Source organism: Hyla sarda, chromosome 7 (assembly GCF_029499605.1).
Source record: "Hyla sarda isolate aHylSar1 chromosome 7, aHylSar1.hap1, whole genome shotgun sequence".
Taxonomy (NCBI): domain Eukaryota; kingdom Metazoa; phylum Chordata; class Amphibia; order Anura; family Hylidae; genus Hyla; species Hyla sarda.
Window position 1 is genome coordinate 229685082 of NC_079195.1, and position 27031 is coordinate 229712112.

A 27031-nucleotide genomic window follows, 5' to 3' on the forward strand; every position below is an offset into this window, starting at 1 on the left:
TCACGCCCCCTCCCAATAGACGTGCATTGAAGGGGGCGTGTCCTGACATCATGAGGGTGTGTGGCCAACCCCCGCAGCGTGCACACTGTGGGGGAGATCTATCAAAACCTGTGTGGAGGAAGAGTGGTGCAGTTGCCCATAGCAACCAGATTGCTTTTGTTTTTGGCAGGGCTCTTTAAAAATGAAAGCAACCTGATTGGTTGCTCTGGGTAACTGCACAACTCCGCCTTTACAGACAAAGTACAAAGCGCTGACTGCATGATCACATGGGCGGCCCCAGCCGAAAAGTCTCCCTCCTTCACATGAGGCTCTGTTCGCCCAGTCTTTACTGTTCCCTTCCGTTCTGCATTATGTTTTTGTAGAACGGACGACATTTGCATCAGTTTCCTATTTGCCATAAATTAGTGATCTCCAAACTACAACTTCAAGCATGCTGGGAGTTATAGTTTTGCAACAGCTGGAAAGTAACAGGTCCAGGAAGACTGATTTATTTATTTTTTTTATTCACATTTTGCAATGAACATTATGTAAAGGCACCGTCAGTACTGACGAATTGATGACATCTCCAAAATACAGTCACCAGCATTAAAAGGCTACTCAGTCAGAAAATACAAATATTCTGTATATTCATTACTTACCTTTCTGCCCTATAAGCAGTTGCCACAATTCCCAGATTGCACTGCTGTCACATAGCTCTATATCACAGTCCTCTGCCTGCCAGTTCCCTGCCCAGAGCAGCTGCAAAACATCTAATTTTACAGCAGACTATCGCACAATAGGTTAGTTTGAAGCACCTGCTGTATTCACATCCTGTCTGCTACTTTGCCTGTGGCATTGTTCAGCACAAGGCAGCATGCTGTAACCATACCTCATTCTTCCCTAAGTGTGAAAAAAAAGATATATATGTATATGACAGGGAGATGATGATGTAGGGGCGGTCAGGGGCGTTTACATCAGACTGGGGGGGGGGGGTATTGGGATCGGAGTTCAGAGACCAGATCAATCCATGCCTCCTGAGACAGCAGAAGTATAGTGCGTCATCTCAGGAGAGAGGGAGGAGTTTGGGATCTGATGAGACAACCCCACACTGACAATGAGAGGACTACACAACTTCCTGTCAGGGATATTTCAAGCAAAATTATGCTGAAGCCAGGACAATGGGGAGAGATTTATGAAAACCTGTCAATAGGAAAAGTTGCTGAATTGCCCATAGCAACCATATAGTTTCTTTCATTTTTCAGAAATGAAAGAAGTGATCTGATTGGTTGCTATGGGCAACTTTTCCTCTGGATGGGTTTTCATAAATCTCCCCCAGTAAGTGATTGGGGGTGATGGATATAAATACAATTTTCTGATACCAGAATCCTCCTTTAAAGAGCTGAAGCCGCTTGTAGTTTCACTTATTTAATGAAACCATAAAAACAATCCATACAAAAATTAACATTAGCTGCAGGGGGCGCAATAAATGCGCCATTCATGAAGAGTCTCTGACAATGTACAGTCCTGCACAGAGGTCACCAGGATGTCTGCGTCCTACGTTCCGGCAGATCCATCTCTTATCTTCCTTTATTCTTAATCTTCTGCCGAACCTTCTTACCCGGTCTCTTCTGATAAAACACAACAGATAAAATGGATTTTGAGTGTCGCTCCGCAGCAAATGAGGAAAGCGTTATAGTACGGTACAATTATCGCCAGGTACTTACATTCGCGTTCTTTCCTCCCTTCTTCCCCGGCCTGTGGGGGCCTCGTCCATGCGCCACCCCTGCCCGGAAACTGGACACGTCATTAAAGCTTTCCTTTGTGTTCATCTTTGACCCCTTTTTCCTACCCCCGAATCCGAATTTCTGGTCCTTGTATTTTCTCTTGGCGTTCGGTCTTTAAAAAATGAAAAATTTAATAAAAATAAGTAATAATAAAATATACTACTACTAATAAATAATATTCTAATAATAAAAAGTAATAAGTTATACTACAAAACTACTAATAAAAATAAGTTTTTATCGGGGTATACCACGCACCGGCCTATAACACGCACCCTCATTTTACCAAGAATATTTGGGTAAAAAAAGTTTTTACCCAAATATCCTTGGTAAAATGAGGGTGCGTGTGTGTGCATGCATATAACCCGATACACTGTTTCTGACCCCACAGAAGCCCCCAGGAAAGGCAGGGGAGAGAGGCAGTCGCTGCCCGCTTCTCTGCCCCTGCCTTTCCTGGGGTCTAGAGCCCTGCTACCGCCGCTTCTCTCCCGCTGGCTATCAGTGCCGCTGCCCCTTCTCTCCCGCTGGCTATCTGCGCCGCTGCCCGTTCTCTCCCCCTAACTATTGGTGTCGGCGCCCCATTGCCGGCGCCGATAGCCAGGGGGAGAGAAGCGGCGCCGATATCCAGTGGGACAACCATTGCCAGCGCCGCTGCCCCCCTCATCCCCGGTTGTTTAATTTCCTGTTGCTGGGGTCGGGTCCGCGCTGCTTCAGGCCTTCAGTGTGCGTCCCCTGCGTCGTTGCTATGCACTGCGCGGCGCAATGACGAGTGACGACATTGCGTCTCGCAGCGCATAGCAATGACGCAGGGGACGCACACTGAAGGCCTGAAGCAGCGCGGACCCGACCCCAGCAACAGGTAATTATACAACCGGGGCTGGGGGGGGGCAGCGGCGCCGGCAATGGGTGCCGCTGCCCCTTCTCTCCCCCTGTCTGTCGGCGCCGCTGCCCCATTGCCGGCACCGTTTCTCTCCCCCTGGCTATCATCGCCAGCAATGGGGCAGCGGCATCGATAGCCAGGGGGAGAGAAGGGGCAGCGGTGCAAATAGCCAGGGGGAGAGAAGGGGCAGCGGCGCCGACAGCAGGGGGAGAGAAGCGGCGGCAGCAGGGCTCTAGACCCCAGGACAGGCAGGGGCAGAGAAGCGGGCAGCGATGGCAGGTCTCTGCACCTGCAAAGCCGCTGCAGTTCATTGATTTAAAGCGCCCGCTTTAAATCATTGAACTGCAGCGGCTTATCGGCTTATAACACGCAGGTAGATTTTAGCCTAAAAAGTGCGTGTTATACGCCGATAAATATGGTAAGTTATAATAATAATAAAATATAGTACTATTAATAATAAATAATATACTACTACTAATAATAATAAAAATAAATAAGTAATAAAATATACTAAAAAAATTTAATATACTACTACTAATCAATAAAGTAATAAAATATACTACTAAAAATAAATAAAATATAATGCTAATAAAATAAATAATAATAAAATATACTACTACTAATTAAAATAAATAAAATAAAATATAACAATTAAAATAATTATGACATACCATTATTAAAATTATATATATGCATGTATATTTATTAAAAATAAAGTTTTAAATGGGTTATCCAGGAAAAAACTTTTTTTTATATATAAATATATAATCAACTGGCTCCAGGAAGTTAAACAGATTTGTAAATTACTTCTATTAAAAAATCTTAATCCTTTCTGTACTTATGAGCTTCTGAAGTTGAGTTGTTCTTTTCTGTCTAAGTGCTCTCTGATGACACGTGTCTCGGGAACCGCCCAGTTTAGAAGAAAATCCCCATAGCAAACCTCTCATAAACTGGGCGGTTACCGAGACATGTGTCATCAGAGAGCACTTAGACAGAAAAGAACAACTCAACTTCAGAAGCTCATAAGTACTGAAAGGATTAAGATTTTTTAATAGAAGTAATTTATAAATCTGTTTAACTTTCTGGAGCCAGTTGATATATAAAAAAAAAAAAAAGTTTTTCCTGGATAGTTTTTTCCCTTTAACTTTTAGTTTATTCCGACATCAACAATGAACTGTGAGCAATGAGACCACAACTCCCATCGGGACGTAGTGGGAATTGTAGTCTCACAACAGACAGAGCAGCGCCTACGAATATTGTGGACACTTAACCCTTTCTTCGACTTGGGGTTTACTCCACCAGATTTCTGTTGCTGCTGATCGCCCTCTAGAAAATCCAACTTATCGGAAAGACCTGAGAATAAAAAAATAAATAAATATATATTAAGTCAAAGAACTGCAAAAGCCTGACATCATTTAGATTTTACTGATACAGAGCTCCAAACCCTCTGCAGACACTAAGTTACATGATAAAACGATATGTGGCTACTGTCACCCATAGGGGGAGCTATGCTTTGTGCATACTGTTCTATTATAGAGTTCATTGTGTATTTCACATGCTCATCAGCTGCCCCTAGTGGTGGCTGCAGGCGGAGCTTTACTATGTATCTATATCAAAGTGTTTCTTTACCAGTGTGCCTCCAGCTGTTGCAAAACTACAACTCCCAGCATGTCCGGACAGCAGACGGCTGTCCGGGCATGCTGGGAGTTGTAGTTTTGCAACAGCTGAAGGCACACTGGTTGAACAGTATAATATAACAGCGCTGATCTTGCTGATCTTCACCTTTCTGATACTTTTTGACCTGATTCATCATGTTGGATTTCTCTTTCTGTCTCTTCTGTAAAACTTCAATTTGCACCTGAATGATAAAAGCGGCAAAAACAAAATGAAGTGTTAGCGGGGGGGGGGGGGGGGGGGGACGTGATACAGTGACACGAAAGCCTCAGCTGTGTTCAGACACCCGGATCCGCTCACCTTCTTCCCGTACTTCCTCAGAGATCGCAGCTGTTTGGCCTTTTCCGATTTCTCCATCGACATTTGTTTGGCTTGAAGTTTCTTTCGGACCTAAAAACCCAACGAAAAAACATCAGTATAAAATGCGCAAAACCCACAGAAAGTTACATATCAGGACTGGAGCGTTATAAGAGGATGATATCACATATGATGTAATATATAGAGGTTATATCAGTACTGGAGCGTTATAAGAGGAGCGGCTGATATCATCACATATGATGTAATATATAGAGATTATATCAGTACTGGAGCGTTATAAGAGGATGATATCACATATGATGTAATATATAGAGGTTATATCAGTACTGGAGCGTTATAAGAGGAGCGGCTGATATCACATATGATGTAATATATAGAGATTATATCAGTACTGGAGCGTTATAAGAGGAGCGGCTGATATCAGTCACATATGATGTAATATATAGAGATTATATCAGTACTGGAGCGTTATAAGAGGATGATATCAGTCACATATGATGTAATATATAGAGATTATATCAGTACTGGAGCCTTATAAGAGGAGCGGCTGATATCATCACATATGATGTAATATATAGAGGTTATATCAGTACTGGAGCGTTATATAAGGAGCGGCTGATATCACATATGATGTAATATATAGAGATTATATCAGTACTGGAGCGTTATAAGAGGAGCGGCTGATATCACATATGATGTAATATATAGAGATGATATCAGTACTGGAGCGTTATAAGAGGAGCGGCTGATATCATCACATATGATGTAATATATAGAGATGATATCAGTACTGGAGCGTTATAAGAGGAGCGGCTGATATCACATATGATGTAATATATAGAGGTTATATCAGTACTGGAGCGTTATAAGAGGAGCGGCTGATATCATCACATATGATGTAATATATAGAGATTATATCAGTACTGGAGCGTTATAAGAGGAGCGGATGATATCACATATGATGTAATATATAGAGATTATATTAGTACTGGAGTGTTATAAGAGGAGCGGCTGATATCAGTCACATATGATGTAATATATAGAGGTTATATCAGTACTGGAGCGTTATAAGAGGAGCGGCAGATATCATCACATATGATGTAATATATAGAGATTATATCAGTACTGGAGCGTTATAAGAGGAGCGGTTGATATCACATATGATGTAATATATAGAGATTATATCAGTACTGGAGCGTTATAAGAGGAGCGGCTGATATCAGTCACATATGATGTAATATATAGAGATTATATCAGTACTGGAGCGTTATAAGAGGAGCGGCTGATATCAGTCACATATGATGTAATATATAGAGGTTATATCAGTACTGGAGCGTTATAAGAGGAGCGGCTGATATCACATATGATGTAATATATAGAGGTTATATCAGTACTGTAGCGTTATAATAGGAGCGGCTGATATCACATATGATGTAATATATAGAGGTTATATCAGTACTGGAGCGTTATAATAGGAGCGGCTGATATATAATCTCTATATATTACATCATATGTGATATCAGCCGCTCCTATTATAACGCTCCAGTACTGATATAACCTCTATATATTACATCATATGTGATGATATCAGCCGCTCCTCTTATAACGCTCCAGTACTGATATAATCTCTATATATTACATCATATGTGATATCAGCCGCTCCTCTTATAACGCTCCAGTACTGATATAACCTCTATATATTACATCATATGTGATATCAGCCGCTCCTCTTATAACGCTCCAGTACTGATATAATCTCTATATATTACATCATATGTGATATCAGCCGCTCCTCTTATAACACTCCAGTACTGATATAACCTCTATATATTACATCATATGTGATGATATCAGCCGCTCCTCTTATAACGCTACAGTACTGATATAACCTCTATATATTACATCATATGTGATATCAGCCGCTCCTCTTATAACGCTCCAGTACTGATATAACCTCTATATATTACATCATATGTGATAAGTACTGGAGCGTTATAAGAGGAGCGGCTGATATCAGTCACATATGATGTAATATATAGAGATGATATCAGTACTGGAGCGTTATAAGAGGAGCGGCTGATATCACATATGATGTAATATATAGAGGTTATATCAGTACTGGAGCGTTATAAGAGGAGCGGCTGATATCACATATGATGTAATATATAGAGGTTATATCAGTACTGGAGTGTTATAAGAGGAGCGGCTGATATCATCACATATGATGTAATATATAGAGGTTATATCAGTACTGGAGTGTTATAAGAGGAGCGGCTGATATCATCACATATGATGTAATATATAGAGATTATATCAGTACTGGAGTGTTATAAGAGGAGCGGCTGATATCACATATGATGTAATATATAGAGATTATATCAGTACTGGAGCGTTATAAGAGGAGCGGCTGATATCACATATGATGTAATATATAGAGGTTATATCAGTACTGGAGCGTTATAAGAGGAGCGGCTGATATCATCACATATGATGTAATATATAGAGGTTATATCAGTACTGGAGCGTTATAAGAGGAGCGGCTGATATCAGTCACATATGATGTAATATATAGAGATTATATCAGTACTGGAGCGTTATATGAGGAGCGGCTGATATCATCACATATGATGTAATATATAGAGGTTATATCAGTACTGGAGCGTTATAAGGGGAGCGGCTGATATCAGTCACATATGATGTAATATATAGAGATTATATCAGTACTGGAGCGTTATAAGAGGAGCGGCTGATATCATCACATATGATGTAATATATAGAGGTTATATCAGTACTGGAGCGTTATAAGAGGAGCGGCTGATATCATCACATATGATGTAATATATAGAGGTTATATCAGTACTGGAGCGTTATAAGAGGAGCGGCTGATATCACATATGATGTAATATATAGAGATTATATCAGTACTGGAGCGTTATAAGAGGAGCGGCTGATATCATCACATATGATGTAATATATAGAGGTTATATCAGTACTGGAGCGTTATAAGAGGAGCGGCTGATATCAGTCACATATGATGTAATATATAGAGATTATATCAGTACTGGAGCATTATAAAAGGAGCGGCTGATATCAGTCACATATGATGTAATATATAGAGATTATATCAGTACTGGAGCGTTATAAGAGGAGCGGCTGATATCACATATGATGTAATATATAGAGGTTATATCAGTACTGGAGCGTTATAAGAGGAGCGGCTGATATCAGTCACATATGATGTAATATATAGAGATTATATCAGTACTGGAGCGTTATAAGAGGAGCGGCTGATATCACATATGATGTAATATATAGAGATGATATCAGTACTGGAGCGTTATAAGAGGAGCGGCTGATATCATCACATATGATGTAATATATAGAGGTTATATCAGTACTGGAGCGTTATAAGAGGAGCGGCTGATATCACATATGATGTAATATATAGAGATGATATCAGTACTGGAGCGTTATAAGAGGAGCGGCTGATATCACATATGATGTAATATATAGAGGTTATATCAGTACTGGAGCGTTATAAGAGGAGCGGCTGATATCATCACATATGATGTAATATATAGAGGTTATATCAGTACTGGAGCGTTATAAGAGGAGCGGCTGATATCAGTCACATATGATGTAATATATAGAGATTATATCAGTACTGGAGCGTTATAAGAGGAGCGGCTGATATCATCACATATGATGTAATATATAGAGGTTATATCAGTACTGGAGCGTTATAAGGGGAGCGGCTGATATCAGTCACATATGATGTAATATATAGAGATTATATCAGTACTGGAGCGTTATAATAGGAGCGGCTGATATCACATATGATGTAATATATAGAGATTATATCAGTACTGGAGCGTTATAAGAGGAGCGGCTGATATCATCACATATGATGTAATATATAGAGGTTATATCAGTACTGGAGCGTTATAAGAGGAGCGGCTGATATCAGTCACATATGATGTAATATATAGAGATTATATCAGTACTGGAGCGTTATAAGAGGAGCGGCTGATATCACATATGATGTAATATATAGAGATGATATCAGTACTGGAGCGTTATAAGAGGAGCGGCTGATATCATCACATATGATGTAATATATAGAGGTTATATCAGTACTGGAGCGTTATAAGAGGAGCGGCTGATATCACATATGATGTAATATATAGAGATGATATCAGTACTGGAGCGTTATAAGAGGAGCGGCTGATATCAGTCACATATGATGTAATATATAGAGGTTATATCAGTACTGGAGCGTTATAAGAGGAGCGGCTGATATCATCACATATGATGTAATATATAGAGGTTATATCAGTACTGGAGCGTTATAAGAGGAGCGGCTGATATCAGTCACATATGATGTAATATATAGAGATTATATCAGTACTGGAGCGTTATAAGAGGAGCGGCTGATATCATCACATATGATGTAATATATAGAGGTTATATCAGTACTGGAGCGTTATAAGGGGAGCGGCTGATATCAGTCACATATGATGTAATATATAGAGATTATATCAGTACTGGAGCGTTATAAGAGGAGCGGCTGATATCAGTCACATATGATGTAATATATAGAGATTATATCAGTACTGGAGCATTATAAGAGGAGCGGCTGATATCAGTCACATATGATGTAATATATAGAGATTATATCAGTACTGGAGCGTTATAAGAGGAGCGGCTGATATCACATATGATGTAATATATAGAGATTATATCAGTACTGGAGCGTTATAAGAGGAGCGGCTGATATCATCACATATGATGTAATATATAGAGGTTATATCAGTACTGGAGCGTTATAAGAGGAGCGGCTGATATCAGTCACATATGATGTAATATATAGAGATTATATCAGTACTGGAGCATTATAAGAGCGGCTGATATCAGTCACATATGATGTAATATATAGAGATTATATCAGTACTGGAGCGTTATAAGAGGAGCGGCTGATATCACATATGATGTAATATATAGAGGTTATATCAGTACTGGAGCGTTATAAGAGGAGCGGCTGATATCAGTCACATATGATGTAATATATAGAGATTATATCAGTACTGGAGCGTTATAAGAGGAGCGGCTGATATCACATATGATGTAATATATAGAGATGATATCAGTACTGGAGCGTTATAAGAGGAGCGGCTGATATCATCACATATGATGTAATATATAGAGGTTATATCAGTACTGGAGCGTTATAAGAGGAGCGGCTGATATCACATATGATGTAATATATAGGGATTTTATCAGTACTGGAGCGTTATAAGAGGAGCAGCTGATATCATCACATATGATGTAATATATAGAGATGATATCAGTACTGGAGCGTTATAAGAGGAGCGGCTGATATCATCACATATGTAATATATAGAGGTTATATCAGTACTGGAGCGTTATAAGAGGAGCGGCTGATATCACATATGATGTAATATATAGAGGTTATATCAGTACTGTAGTGTTATAAGAGGAGCGGCTGATATCATCACATATGATGTAATATATAGAGGATATATCAGTACTGGAGCGTTATAAGAGGAGCGGCTGATATCATCACATATGATGTAATATATAGAGGTTATATCAGTACTGGAGCGTTATAAGAGGAGCGGCTGATATCACATATGATGTAATATATAGAGATTATATCAGTACTGGAGCGTTATAAGAGGAGCGGCTGATATCATCACATATGATGTAATATATAGAGGTTATATCAGTACTGGAGCGTTATAAGAGGAGCGGCTGATATCACATATGATGTAATATATAGAGGTTATATCAGTACTGGAGTGTTATAAGAGGAGCGGCTGATATCACATATGATGTAATATATAGAGATTATATCAGTACTGGAGCGTTATAAGAGGAGCGGCTGATATCACATATGATGTAATATATAGAGATTATATCAGTACTGGAGCGTTATAAGAGGAGCGGCTGATATCACATATGATGTAATATATAGAGATTATATCAGTACTGGAGTGTTATAAGAGGAGCGGCTGATATCACATATGATGTAATATATAGAGATTATATCAGTACTGGAGCGTTATAAGAGGAGCGGCAGATATCATCACATATGATGTAATATATAGAGATTATATCAGTACTGGAGCGTTATAAGAGGAGCGGTTGATATCACATATGATGTAATATATAGAGATTATATCAGTACTGGAGCGTTATAAGAGGAGCGGTTGATATCACATATGATGTAATATATAGAGGTTATATCAGTACTGGAGCGTTATAAGAGGAGCGGCTGATATCATCACATATGATGTAATATATAGAGATTATATCAGTACTGGAGCGTTATAAGAGGAGCGGCTGATATCAGTCACATATGATGTAATATATAGAGGTTATATCAGTACTGGAGCGTTATAAGAGGAGCGGCTGATATCATCACATATGTAATATATAGAGGTTATATCAGTACTGGAGCGTTATAAGAGGAGCGGCTGATATCACATATGATGTAATATATAGAGGTTATATCAGTACTGTAGCGTTATAATAGGAGCGGCTGATATCACATATGATGTAATATATAGAGGTTATATCAGTACTGGAGCGTTATAATAGGAGCGGCTGATATATAATCTCTATATATTACATCATATGTGATATCAGCCGCTCCTATTATAACGCTCCAGTACTGATATAACCTCTATATATTACATCATATGTGATGATATCAGCCGCTCCTCTTATAACGCTCCAGTACTGATATAATCTCTATATATTACATCATATGTGATATCAGCCGCTCCTCTTATAACGCTCCAGTACTGATATAACCTCTATATATTACATCATATGTGATATCAGCCGCTCCTCTTATAACGCTCCAGTACTGATATAATCTCTATATATTACATCATATGTGATATCAGCCGCTCCTCTTATAACACTCCAGTACTGATATAACCTCTATATATTACATCATATGTGATATCAGCCGCTCCTCTTATAACGCTCCAGTACTGATATAACCTCTATATATTACATCATATGTGATGATATCAGCCGCTCCTCTTATAACGCTCCAGTACTGATATAATCTCTATATATTACATCATATGTGATATCAGCCGCTCCTCTTATAACGCTCCAGTACTGATATAATCTCTATATATTACATCATATGTGATATCAGCCGCTCCTCTTATAACGCTCCAGTACTGATATAACCTCTATATATTACATCATATGTGATGATATCAGCCGCTCCTCTTATAACGCTCCAGTACTGATATAACCTCTATATATTACATCATATGTGATGATATCAGCCGCTCCTCTTATAACGCTACAGTACTGATATAACCTCTATATATTACATCATATGTGATATCAGCCGCTCCTCTTATAACGCTCCAGTACTGATATAACCTCTATATATTACATCATATGTGATAAGTACTGGAGCGTTATAAGAGGAGCGGCTGATATCAGTCACATATGATGTAATATATAGAGATGATATCAGTACTGGAGCGTTATAAGAGGAGCGGCTGATATCACATATGATGTAATATATAGAGGTTATATCAGTACTGGAGCGTTATAAGAGGAGCGGCTGATATCACATATGATGTAATATATAGAGGTTATATCAGTACTGGAGTGTTATAAGAGGAGCGGCTGATATCATCACATATGATGTAATATATAGAGGTTATATCAGTACTGGAGTGTTATAAGAGGAGCGGCTGATATCATCACATATGATGTAATATATAGAGATTATATCAGTACTGGAGTGTTATAAGAGGAGCGGCTGATATCACATATGATGTAATATATAGAGATTATATCAGTACTGGAGCGTTATAAGAGGAGCGGCTGATATCACATATGATGTAATATATAGAGGTTATATCAGTACTGGAGCGTTATAAGAGGAGCGGCTGATATCATCACATATGATGTAATATATAGAGGTTATATCAGTACTGGAGCGTTATAAGAGGAGCGGCTGATATCAGTCACATATGATGTAATATATAGAGATTATATCAGTACTGGAGCGTTATATGAGGAGCGGCTGATATCATCACATATGATGTAATATATAGAGGTTATATCAGTACTGGAGCGTTATAAGGGGAGCGGCTGATATCAGTCACATATGATGTAATATATAGAGATTATATCAGTACTGGAGCGTTATAAGAGGAGCGGCTGATATCATCACATATGATGTAATATATAGAGGTTATATCAGTACTGGAGCGTTATAAGAGGAGCGGCTGATATCAGTCACATATGATGTAATATATAGAGATTATATCAGTACTGGAGCATTATAAGAGGAGCGGCTGATATCAGTCACATATGATGTAATATATAGAGATTATATCAGTACTGGAGCGTTATAAGAGGAGCGGCTGATATCACATATGATGTAATATATAGAGATTATATCAGTACTGGAGCGTTATAAGAGGAGCGGCTGATATCATCACATATGATGTAATATATAGAGGTTATATCAGTACTGGAGCGTTATAAGAGGAGCGGCTGATATCAGTCACATATGATGTAATATATAGAGATTATATCAGTACTGGAGCATTATAAAAGGAGCGGCTGATATCAGTCACATATGATGTAATATATAGAGATTATATCAGTACTGGAGCGTTATAAGAGGAGCGGCTGATATCACATATGATGTAATATATAGAGGTTATATCAGTACTGGAGCGTTATAAGAGGAGCGGCTGATATCAGTCACATATGATGTAATATATAGAGATTATATCAGTACTGGAGCGTTATAAGAGGAGCGGCTGATATCACATATGATGTAATATATAGAGATGATATCAGTACTGGAGCGTTATAAGAGGAGCGGCTGATATCATCACATATGATGTAATATATAGAGGTTATATCAGTACTGGAGCGTTATAAGAGGAGCGGCTGATATCACATATGATGTAATATATAGAGATGATATCAGTACTGGAGCGTTATAAGAGGAGCGGCTGATATCACATATGATGTAATATATAGAGGTTATATCAGTACTGGAGCGTTATAAGAGGAGCGGCTGATATCATCACATATGATGTAATATATAGAGGTTATATCAGTACTGGAGCGTTATAAGAGGAGCGGCTGATATCAGTCACATATGATGTAATATATAGAGATTATATCAGTACTGGAGCGTTATAAGAGGAGCGGCTGATATCATCACATATGATGTAATATATAGAGATTATATCAGTACTGGAGCGTTATAATAGGAGCGGCTGATATCACATATGATGTAATATATAGAGATTATATCAGTACTGGAGCGTTATAAGAGGAGCGGCTGATATCATCACATATGATGTAATATATAGAGGTTATATCAGTACTGGAGCGTTATAAGAGGAGCGGCTGATATCAGTCACATATGATGTAATATATAGAGATTATATCAGTACTGGAGCATTATAAGAGGAGCGGCTGATATCAGTCACATATGATGTAATATATAGAGATTATATCAGTACTGGAGCGTTATAAGAGGAGCGGCTGATATCACATATGATGTAATATATAGAGATGATATCAGTACTGGAGCGTTATAAGAGGAGCGGCTGATATCATCACATATGATGTAATATATAGAGGTTATATCAGTACTGGAGCGTTATAAGAGGAGCGGCTGATATCACATATGATGTAATATATAGAGATGATATCAGTACTGGAGCGTTATAAGAGGAGCGGCTGATATCAGTCACATATGATGTAATATATAGAGGTTATATCAGTACTGGAGCGTTATAAGAGGAGCGGCTGATATCATCACATATGATGTAATATATAGAGGTTATATCAGTACTGGAGCGTTATAAGAGGAGCGGCTGATATCAGTCACATATGATGTAATATATAGAGATTATATCAGTACTGGAGCGTTATAAGAGGAGCGGCTGATATCATCACATATGATGTAATATATAGAGGTTATATCAGTACTGGAGCGTTATAAGGGGAGCGGCTGATATCAGTCACATATGATGTAATATATAGAGATTATATCAGTACTGGAGCGTTATAAGAGGAGCGGCTGATATCAGTCACATATGATGTAATATATAGAGATTATATCAGTACTGGAGCGTTATAAGAGGAGCGGCTGATATCACATATGATGTAATATATAGAGATTATATCAGTACTGGAGCGTTATAAGAGGAGCGGCTGATATCATCACATATGATGTAATATATAGAGGTTATATCAGTACTGGAGCGTTATAAGAGGAGCGGCTGATATCAGTCACATATGATGTAATATATAGAGATTATATCAGTACTGGAGCATTATAAGAGCGGCTGATATCAGTCACATATGATGTAATATATAGAGATTATATCAGTACTGGAGCGTTATAAGAGGAGCGGCTGATATCACATATGATGTAATATATAGAGGTTATATCAGTACTGGAGCGTTATAAGAGGAGCGGCTGATATCAGTCACATATGATGTAATATATAGAGATTATATCAGTACTGGAGCGTTATAAGAGGAGCGGCTGATATCACATATGATGTAATATATAGAGATGATATCAGTACTGGAGCGTTATAAGAGGAGCGGCTGATATCATCACATATGATGTAATATATAGAGGTTATATCAGTACTGGAGCGTTATAAGAGGAGCGGCTGATATCACATATGATGTAATATATAGGGATTTTATCAGTACTGGAGCGTTATAAGAGGAGCAGCTGATATCATCACATATGATGTAATATATAGAGATGATATCAGTACTGGAGCGTTATAAGAGGAGCGGCTGATATCATCACATATGTAATATATAGAGGTTATATCAGTACTGGAGCGTTATAAGAGGAGCGGCTGATATCACATATGATGTAATATATAGAGGTTATATCAGTACTGTAGTGTTATAAGAGGAGCGGCTGATATCATCACATATGATGTAATATATAGAGGATATATCAGTACTGGAGCGTTATAAGAGGAGCGGCTGATATCATCACATATGATGTAATATATAGAGGTTATATCAGTACTGGAGCGTTATAAGAGGAGCGGCTGATATCACATATGATGTAATATATAGAGATTATATCAGTACTGGAGCGTTATAAGAGGAGCGGCTGATATCATCACATATGATGTAATATATAGAGGTTATATCAGTACTGGAGCGTTATAAGAGGAGCGGCTGATATCACATATGATGTAATATATAGAGGTTATATCAGTACTGGAGTGTTATAAGAGGAGCGGCTGATATCACATATGATGTAATATATAGAGATTATATCAGTACTGGAGCGTTATAAGAGGAGCGGCTGATATCACATATGATGTAATATATAGAGATTATATCAGTACTGGAGCGTTATAAGAGGAGCGGCTGATATCACATATGATGTAATATATAGAGATTATATCAGTACTGGAGTGTTATAAGAGGAGCGGCTGATATCACATATGATGTAATATATAGAGATTATATCAGTACTGGAGCGTTATAAGAGGAGCGGCTGATATCAGTCACATATGATGTAATATATAGAGATTATATCAGTACTGGAGCGTTATAAGAGGAGCGGCTGATATCATCACATATGATGTAATATATAGAGGTTATATCAGTACTGGAGCGTTATAAGGGGAGCGGCTGATATCAGTCACATATGATGTAATATATAGAGGTTATATCAGTACTGGAGCGTTATAAGAGGAGCGGCTGATATCAGTCACATATGATGTAATATATAGAGATTATATCAGTACTGGAGCGTTATAAGAGGAGCGGCTGATATCACATATGATGTAATATATAGAGATTATATCAGTACTGGAGCATTATAAGAGGAGCGGCTGATATCAGTCACATATGATGTAATATATAGAGATTATATCAGTACTGGAGTTATAAGAGGAGCGGCTGATATCATCACATATGATGTAATATATAGAGATTATATCAGTACTGGAGCGTTATAAGAGGATCGGCTGATATCACATATGATGTAATATATAGAGATGATATCAGTACTGGAGCGTTATAAGAGGATCGGCTGATATCACATATGATGTAATATATAGAGATTATATCAGTACTGGAGCATTATAAGAGGAGCGGCTGATATCAGTCACATATGATGTAATATATAGAGATTATATCAGTACTGGAGTGTTATAAGAGGAGCGGCTGATATGTCACATATGATGTAATATATAGAGATTATATCAGTACTGGAGCGTTATAAGAGGATCGGCTGATATCACATATGATGTAATATATAGAGATTATATCAGTACTGGAGCGTTATAAGAGGAGCTGATGATATCATCACATATGATGTAATATATAGAGATTATATCAGTACTGGAGCATTATAAGAGGAGCGGCTGATATCAGTCACATATGATGTAATATATAGAGATTATATCAGTACTGGAGCGTTATAAGAGGAGCGGCTGATATCACATATGATGTAATATATAGAGATGATATCAGTACTGGAGCGTTATAAGAGGAGCGGCTGATATCATCACATATGATGTAATATATAGAGGTTATATCAGTACTGGAGCGTTATAAGAGGAGCGGCTGATATCACATATGATGTAATATATAGAGATGATATCAGTACTGGAGCGTTATAAGAGGAGCGGCTGATATCACATATGATGTAATATATAGAGGTTATATCAGTACTGGAGCGTTATAAGAGGAGCAGCTGATATCAGTCACATATGATGTAATATATAGAGATTATATCAGTACTGGAGCATTATAAGAGAAGCGGCTGATATCATCACATATGATGTAATATATAGGGATTTTATCAGTACTGGAGCGTTATAAGAGGAGCAGCTGATATCATCACATATGATGTAATATATAGAGATGATATCAGTACTGGAGCGTTATAAGAGGAGCGGCTGATATCATCACATATGATGTAATATATAGAGGTTATATCAGTACTGGAGCGTTATAAGAGGAGCAGCTGATATCATCACATATGATGTAATATATAGAGGTTATATCAGTACTGGAGCGTTATAAGAGGAGCGGCTGATATCACATATGATGTAATATATAGAGATTATATCAGTACTGGAGCGTTATAAGAGGAGCAGCTGATATCAGTCACATATGATGTAATATATAGAGATTATATCAGTACTGGAGCATTATAAGAGAAGCGGCTGATATCATCACATATGATGTAATATATAGAGATTATATCAGTACTGGAGCGTTATAAGAGGAGCGGCTGATATCATCACATATGATGTAATATATAGAGGTTATATCAGTACTGGAGCGTTATAAGGGGAGCGGCTGATATCAGTCACATATGATGTAATATATAGAGATTATATCAGTACTGGAGCGTTATAAGAGGAGCGGCTGATATCATCACATATGATGTAATATATAGAGGTTATATCAGTACTGGAGCGTTATAAGAGGAGCGGCTGATATCAGTCACATATGATGTAATATATAGAGATTATATCAGTACTGGAGCATTATAAGAGGAGCGGCTGATATCAGTCACATATGATGTAATATATAGAGATTATATCAGTACTGGAGTGTTATAAGAGGAGCGGCTGATATCATCACATATGATGTAATATATAGAGATTATATCAGTACTGGAGCGTTATAAGAGGAGCGGCTGATATCACATATGATGTAATATATAGAGATATCAGTACTGGAGCATTATAAGAGGAGCGGCTGATATCAGTCACATATGATGTAATATATAGAGATTATATCAGTACTGGAGTGTTATAAGAGGAGCGGCTGATATCATCACATATGATGTAATATATAGAGATTATATCAGTACTGGAGCATTATAAGAGGAGCGGCTGATATCAGTCACATATGATGTAATATATAGAGATGATATCAGTACTGGAGCGTTATAAGAGGAGCGGCTGATATCATCACATATGATGTAATATATAGAGGTTATATCAGTACTGGAGCGTTATAAGAGGATGATATCAGTCACATATGATGTAATATATAGAGATTATATCAGTACTGGAGCGTTATAAGAGGAGCAGCTGATATCAGTCACATATGATGTAATATATAGAGATTATATCAGTACTGGAGCATTATAAGAGAAGCGGCTGATATCATCACATATGATGTAATATATAGAGGTTATATCAGTACTGGAGCATTATAAGAGGAGCGGCTGATATCACATATGATGTAATATATAGAGGTTATATCAGTACTGGAGCGTTATAAGAGGAGCAGCTGATATCATCACATATGATGTAATATATAGAGATTATATCAGTACTGGAGCGTTATAAGAGAAGCGGCTGATATCATCACATATGATGTAATATATAGAGATGATATCAGTACTGGAGCGTTATAAGAGGAGCGGCTGATATCATCACATATGATGTAATATATAGAGGTTATATCAGTACTGGAGCGTTATAAGAGGAGCGGCTGATATCATCACATATGATGTAATATATAGAGATTATATCAGTACTGGAGCGTTATAAGAGGAGCGGCTGATATCAGTCACATATGATGTAATATATAGAGGTTATATCAGTACTGGAGCGTTATAAGAGGAGCGGCTGATATCACATATGATGTAATATATAGAGATTATATCAGTACTGGAGCGTTATAAGAGGAGCGGCTGATATGTCACATATGATGTAATATATAGAGGTTATATCAGGACTGGAGCGTTATAAGAGGAGCGGCTGATATCACATATGATGTAATATATAGAGATTATATCAGTACTGGAGCGTTATAAGAGGAGCGGCTGATATCACATATGATGTAATATATAGAGGTTATATCAGTACTGGAGCGTTATAAGAGGAGCGGCTGATATCATCACATATGATGTAATATATAGAGGTTATATCAGTACTGGAGTGTTATAAGAGGAGCGGCTGATATCACATATGATGTAATATATAGAGGTTATATCAGTACTGGAGCGTTATAAGAGGAGCGGCTGATATCATCACATATGATGTAATATAAAGAGGTTATATCAGTACTGGAGCGTTATAAGAGGAGCGGCTGATATCATCACATATGATGTAATATATAGAGGTTATATCAGTACTGGAGTGTTATAAGAGGAGCGGCTGATATCATCACATATGATGTAATATATAGAGGTTATATCAGTACTGGAGCGTTATAAGAGGAGCAGCTGATATCATCACATATGATGTAATATATAGAGGTTATATCAGTACTGGAGCGTTATAAGAGGAGCGGCTGATATCACATATGATGTAATATATAGAGGTTGTATCAGTACTGGAGCGTTATAAGAGGAGCGGCTGATATCATCACATATGATGTAATGTATAGAGATTATATCAGTACTGGAGCGTTATAAGAGGAGCGGCTGATATCACATATGATGTAATATATAGAGGTTATATCAGGACTGGAGCGTTATAAGAGGAGCGGCTGATATCAGTCACATATGATGTAATATATAGAGGTTATATCAGTACTGGAGCGTTATAAGAGGAGCGGCTGATATCACATATGATGTAATATATAGAGATTATATCAGTACTGGAGTGTTATAAGAGGAGCGGCTGATATCATCACATATGATGTAATATATAGAGGTTATATCAGTACTGGAGCGTTATAAGAGGAGCGGCTGATATGTCACATATGATGTAATATATAGAGATTAGATAATTTCATCATATTAAAATCTCTCACCTTCTGCATGTGTTGATCAGTTTTCGCCATCTCTGCAAAATAATCATCAGGACGTCTTGTAAGGATCTTAAGTTGCTGAAGACGAGGAAGAGCGAAAAGAACCGCGGCCTGTGCCTGGCGATAACTGGAAGAACAAATTATACATAAAGAAACTACTGACTGATACTCAACAGAATGTAACACTGATCACCTGTATACTCCAGAGCTGTACTCACTATTCTGCTGGTGAGGTCACTGTGTACATACATTACATTACTTATCCTGTACTGATCCTGAGTTATATCCTGTATTATACCTCAGAGCTGTACTCACTATTCTGCTGGTGAGGTCACTGTGTACATACATTACATTGCTTATCCTGTACTGATCCTGAGTTATATCCTGTATTATACTCCAGAACGGTACTCACTATTCTGCTGGTGAGATCACTGTGTACATACATTACATTACTTATCCTGTACTGATCCTGAGATATATCCTGTATTATACTCCAGAGCTGTACTCACTATTCTGCTGGTGAGATCACTGTGTATATACATTACATTACTTATCCTGTACTGATCCTGAGTTATATCCTGTATTATACTACAGAGCTGTACTCACTATTCTGCTGGTGGGGTCACTGTATACATACATTACATTACTTATCCTGTACTGATCCTGAGTTATATCCTGTATTATACTCCAGAGCTGTACTCACTATTCTGCTGGTGAGGTCACTGTGTACACACATTACATTACTTATCCTGTACTGATCCTGAGTTATATCCTGTATTATACTCCAGAGCTGTACTCACTATTCTGCTGGTGAGGTCACTGTGTACATACATTACATTACTTATCCTGTACTGATCCTGAGTTATATCCTGTATTATACCCCAGAGCTGTACTCACTATTCTGCTGGTGGGATCACTGTGTACATACATTACATTACTTATCCTGTACTGATCCTGAGTTATATCCTGTATTATACTCCAGAGCTGTACTCACTATTCTGCTGGTGAGGTCACTGTATACATACATTACATTACTTATCCTGTACTGATCCTGAGTTATATCCTATATTATACCCCAGAGCTGTACTCACTATTCTGCTGGTGAGGTCACTGTATACATACATTACATTACTTATCCTGTACTGATCCTGAGTTATATCCTGTATTATACCCCAGAGCTGTACTCACTATTCTGCTGGTGAGGTCACTGTGTACATACATTACATTACTTATCCTGTACTGATCCTGAGTTATATCCTGTATTATACTCCAGAGCTGTACTCACTATTCTGCTGGTGAGGTCACTGTGTACATACATTACATTACTTATCCTGTACTGATCCTGAGTTATATCCTGTATTATACCCCAGAGCTGTACTCACTATTCTGCTGGTGAGGTCACTGTGTACATACATTACATTACTTATCCTGTACTGATCCTGAGTTATATCCTGTATTATACTCCTGCACTCAGGTAACTTACAAGCTCATCTCCCTCTTGAAGTCGTCTTCTGCGTCCACATCTGTGCTCTCGCTCCCGTTCTGCAGAGTTGGGTCGGGTACGGGGGCGGTGGTCACATCCAGTCGCTCCACCCAGGGTAAATCTTTCTTCAGATCATTCAGACTTTGCTTCAGTTCATTCTGAATAACAAACAAGAGTTAGTGCAGAATATACATTCCCAGTCACAGTCTAAGGCTTCAGTGATGGAAACATGAAGCTCCAGTAGATACATTAACGGGGTACTCCACTGCAAGTGACGGCCACCACACCCCCTCCCATAAACCTGCATTGAGGGGGTGTGGTCTGATGACATCAGGGGTGTGGCCTTGACATCACGACCCCCCGCAGCCCGCACCCAGCGATTGGAAATAAATGTTCTGGATGCTGGAGCAATGGAGTACCCCTTTAAGGCTCTGTACAAACTGGAATTTCTGCAAGAGAATTCCGCCAGCGGAAGAGATGTCCATCCTAAGAATCAACATGTCCGTTCTTTTTGGGCGTGCGCCCGGGCGATCTTACTTCTGATCGCTGGCCGGAGATATTTCACAGTGCGGATCAGGCCTAAGGATCTGAGTGTTTACACCCCCCAGCGATCTCTACAAAGAGCCAGGAGAAGCGCACGGCTGAGCACTTCACTCCCCGACTCGCTGCATTACAGCTCACCACCTTCATGTCAGATGTCTCTTTCTGGGTGGAGTTAACCTTTAAATCATGCTCGCTAGGATTTGTAGTTTTGCAACAGCTGGAGGCACACTGGTAGAGAAACACTTTGCAGCCACCAATAGGGGGCAGTGACGAGCATGGGAAATACACATTGAACTCAATAATAGAACAGTATCAGAAACAAAGATCAGCGAGATCAGCCCCATTACATAAAGCTGTTCTGATGCAGAGCTCCAAATCTCCTGCACTTGACATTGCAGCGTTCCCCTACCAGTGTGCCTCCTGCTGTTGCAAAACTACTACTAGAAGGTAGAGCAGTGTTTGCCCGACAAAGGTGCCTGAAGTTGTTGCAAAACTACAACTCCCAGCATGCCCGGACAGCCAACGGCTGTCCGGGCATGCTGGGTGTTGTAGTTTTGCAAAATTGGGAGGCACACTGGTAGCGAAACACTGCTATAGATACATTGTAAAGCTCTGCCTGCAGCCACCACTAGGGGGAGCTAATGAGCATGTGAAATACACAGTGAACTCAATAACAGAACAGTATGCACCAATGCAGCTTGGTTGGGAAATAGTGTTGAGCGCGAATATCGGCACTTCGCGATTTTTTCGAATATAGTGCTATATATACGTAAATGACAAATTTTTTGCATGAAAAAAAAAAGTGAACGAACAAAGCGAATATGCGAACATAGGACGAATAATCTTCAATACATTCTCAAAATATCGTGAATTCGAATATGGTCCCTGCCGCTCATCACTATTGGGCTGTGTAGGCCCATTTCACACTACAGGTATCATCCTCTTAAAAAAAAAAAAAAACAACTGTTATTACTCCCGGCAAAAAGTCCTGAAAACGTCCGTCAAAAACGTGAACATCCTTTGGCATCAGTTATTACCGTTTTTACTTATGTCCGTTATTTTTGCCGGCACAAAAATAAAAAAAATAAAATAAATGGTGAAAAACCAGATGTTAAAATTTAACATTGAAGTCTATGGGAACTGGATGTTCAAAAAAAAAAAAAAAACATCAGTTATTTTCAGGTTTTTTTTAACATCTGTTTTTTGTACTGAGCATGCTCAGTACAGCTTTACAAAAAAAAAGGGTTAAAAAACCCTGATTTAAAAAAAAAATTTAATAATTAAAAAAACAGATAACTGATGAACATCACTGTGGTCAGACTGGAAAGAACTACACAACATCCTGTGGAGCATACAGCAGCTGATAAGTACTGGAAGGATTAAGATTTCTGGCACCAGTTGATTTGAAAACATTCGCTTACCACTGGTTTTCCACCGGTGTGCCCTTTTAAACGTAACATCCGCCTTCGTACTCACCGCATTATTAGGCGCCTTCTTCTTCGCTTCCAGTGCGATATTCAGTCCAGGCTTAAGCTTCCCCTGAGCGAAGGCGTCCTGCAGCTACAATAGAAGCGGTGGACACTTAGTATCTATCTAATGACACATTGTAGATCAGCTGGGACCCCGATATATCTCAAATCCATTTATTTGTGAGACATGATGGAATATACCAGCAGATAAATAGTGTAAGTCCCCGGACCGGATATCATTTAGGCTTCTAGGGTCCTGCTGCTGGGGGCCCCTGCGATCTCGGCTGCGGCACCCCAGACATCCGGTGCAAGGAGCGAACTTCACTCTGTGCCGGATGACTGGCGATGCGGAGGCTCGTGATGTCACAGTCACGCCCCCTCCCATAGACTTGCATTGAGGGAGCGCGGTCATGACATCACAAGCCTCCGGCGCAGCATCTGATGCTCTAAACAAACACCGGGTGCAGCAGGGAGATTGCAGGGGTCCCCAGTGGCGGGACCCCCCGCAATCAGGCATCTTATCCCCTATACTTAGGAGAGACAGACATGAGAGAGATATGAGATGAGACATGAGATACACACATATGCACACAAAAGTAAATATACAAGTTCTAGTAATGTGCACCAGGGTCTCCCATGATGATGCCTGATGCATAAATCCTGTATATCACACAGGGGAACTGACAATTCAGATAATACACAGAGAAAAGAGTTCAAACATCCCCTGATATAAAAATTCAATCATCTTCATTATAGACATATTAAAAGTGACATGTAAATGGACACAACATGGATCAGTGCTGTGACGTCTGACAATACAAAAAGGGGCTAATACAGAAACTGCTGCATCCTGGAAACTATTGCTACATGTATAATAATAAAGGGCATAAAGTACTTACCTAAAGACACGGACACTGCGCTACAAACACACACGGGGAGATTTATCAAAACCTGTGCAGGAAAAGTGTCTGAGTTGCCCATAGCAACCAATCAGATCGCTGCTTTCATTTTTAACAAGGCCTCTGCAAAATGAAAGCAGCGATCTGATTGGTTGCTATGAGTAACTCAGACACTTTTCCTCTGCACAGGTTTTGATAAATCTCCCCCTTAGATAGATACTATCTGTATTGTCTCCATGTCATGGCAGTGGTCTCCAAACTGTGGACCTCCAGGTGTGGCAAAACTACAACTCCCAGCCATTGGCTGTCCGGCATGCTGGAAGTTGTAGTTTTTCAACACCTGGAGGTCCCCAATTCGGAGACCAGTGCCATACCCTTTCTATGAATCTTCCGCCTCTCACCTCTTTATCTGTCAGTTCTGAAGGATCAAAGTCAGAGTCCGTCTCCGAGGCGCTGTCCTCCTCGTGGGCCAACATGGCGGCAATTTATCCTGCGCACAAACCCAAAAGATCCTGTTAAAATTCAGCAGGAAAAAAAAAATCCTAATATTTCCCGCTCCCATCTGCAATCTGTGGTCGATGGCTGGTATATACTTTAATTTACCGTCAGAAAGTCACATGACAAAAACGACAGTGCACCTACCCCAAATTTACATTATTATTATTATTATTATTTTTTTTTTAAACCTTTATACAGCTTTACTGCCAGGGGTTTCTGTCTCTAACTTCAGAAATTGTGTGAGACGGGGGGTGAGTACAAGAAAGTACTTGCGCAAATTATATATTTTTGTAATTTTACAAACAATACTAACCAGATGATACACGCAACAAGTCAGCACACACTAAAGCCACGCCCACTACATGTGCACATTAAGCCACGCCCACTACATGTGCACATTAAGCCACGCCCACTACATGTGCACATTAAGCCACGCCCACAACATGTGCACATTAAGCCACGCCGTATGTGTGCAAAAATACTAACACACACGAAACAGGCGTAAACTGCAAAAAATAAAAATATAGTATACAAAGGTGCACACGAAAAAAGAAAAAATGCCTAACATAGTCGCTAGTAGACTGCGGTCATCCAGTAAGCGGTGACACATGGCGCCGCCATATAGCAGCGTTGCAACTCAAAAACATGAGGTAAATGTCACCAGGGACGAACACCTGAGATGTGATGGGGCCTAATGGGTTAAAATAAGCACCACCCACTATAATATCAGTGACGTTTTACGCATACGCGTCTTTGGTGCAGTATTAGTTTGGGAACAGAAACCTAAATAGCAGTAAATATATAGTAACAGCAGAAGTTCCCCTCACCCCCCCAAATACCACTGTACCCCAGACTTGTACCCCTATTACCCAGCAGAAGACCCTAATAGAAGGAGTCCACACTCACCCGGTCCCACAGCACCACACGTGTACCCTGCCGGAAGTACTCTATCGTCCCACTTCCGCCTACGTCATCAGTCCTGCGGCTGGACCTACAGGCGCCCTGGGAAACGCTACAGCGGAACTACACATCCCGTCATGCTCCGCGGCTCCCCGGCGTCCTGTGCGGCACAGCGTCCTGTCTCTATGGTAACGGAGAGTATACAGTGAGGAGAGCCGGGTGAGCGCAGTGTATGTATCTTCCTGCCTGTATATAGTGATTATATCTGCCTCTATATTATACTTATATATTCTATGCAGCACTCATCCCCAACCTGTAGCTCTCCAGCTGTTGCACAACCACAACTCCCAGTAAGTCCTGACAGCCGAAGTCTGTCAGGGCATGCTGGGAGTTGTAGTTTTGCCACAGATATAGTTTTTGAACATGCTGGGAGTTGTAATTTTGTAACAGATTCAGCTTCGACATTTTGGGAGTAATACTTTTAAAAAGTTGTAGTCATGCGACATGCTGGGAGTTGTAGTCATGCGACATGCTGGGAGTTCTAGTTATAGAACATGCAGGGAGTTGTAGTCATGCGACATGCTGGGAGTTGTAGTCATGTGACATGCTGGGAGTTGTAGTTTTACAACAGTTTTAGTTTTGCAACATGCTGGGAGTTGTAGTCATGCAATATCCTGGGATGTTGTATTTTTATAACAGTGTTAGTCATAGGACATGCTGGGAGTTGTAGTCATGCAACATGCTGGGAGTTGTAGTTTTACAACAGTGGTAGTCATGCAACTTGCTGGGAGTTGTAGTCA

General features: G+C 39.3%; 2 protein-coding genes across 4 annotated transcripts in view; one reads left to right on the forward strand and one right to left on the reverse strand.

Annotated features, from left to right (window-relative positions):
* On the reverse strand, positions 1 to 26370 carry EBNA1BP2 (EBNA1 binding protein 2). 2 transcript variants are annotated; one of them, XM_056533020.1, is made up of 10 exons: positions 26238 to 26370; positions 25235 to 25323; positions 23942 to 24025; positions 21923 to 22080; positions 20443 to 20566; positions 4615 to 4704; positions 4423 to 4498; positions 3912 to 3993; positions 1704 to 1875; positions 2 to 1607 (listed from the first exon to the last, which is right to left on the reverse strand). In XM_056533020.1, exons 2-10 carry the CDS (start codon positions 25307 to 25309, stop codon positions 1557 to 1559), a joined length of 912 nt encoding a protein of 303 aa, XP_056388995.1. In that variant the 5' UTR covers positions 25310 to 25323; positions 26238 to 26370; the 3' UTR covers positions 2 to 1556. The 2 variants fall into 2 exon arrangements, with proteins under 2 accessions (XP_056388996.1, XP_056388995.1); XM_056533021.1 differs by lacking the exon at positions 26238 to 26370 and having other exon boundaries at positions 1 to 1607; positions 25235 to 25318.
* The window catches only part of CFAP57 (cilia and flagella associated protein 57), a 57963-nt gene continuing 57255 nt past the window's right edge, over positions 26324 to 27031 (forward strand). The window contains exon 1 of one of the 2 annotated variants that reach the window (XM_056533018.1): positions 26324 to 26461. The gene's annotated coding sequence lies outside the window, so the exon portion shown is untranslated. The remainder of the gene's footprint in view (positions 26462 to 27031) is intronic. The other variant, XM_056533019.1, reaches the window with a different exon arrangement.

Excerpts from the sequence above, each read along its gene's own strand:
- EBNA1BP2 (XM_056533021.1), bottom strand. The coding sequence starts at position 25,309 with ATGTTGGCCCACGAGGAGGACAGCGCCTCGGAGACGGACTCTGACTTT. Across the intron at positions 24,026-25,234 it reads CAGAACTGACAGATAAAGAG|CTGCAGGACGCCTTCGCTCA; the intron begins GTGAGAGGCGGA and ends CTTCTATTGTAG. Across the intron at positions 4,705-20,442 it reads CTGATCAACACATGCAGAAG|GTCCGAAAGAAACTTCAAGC; the intron begins GTGAGAGATTTT and ends TTGGGTTTTTAG.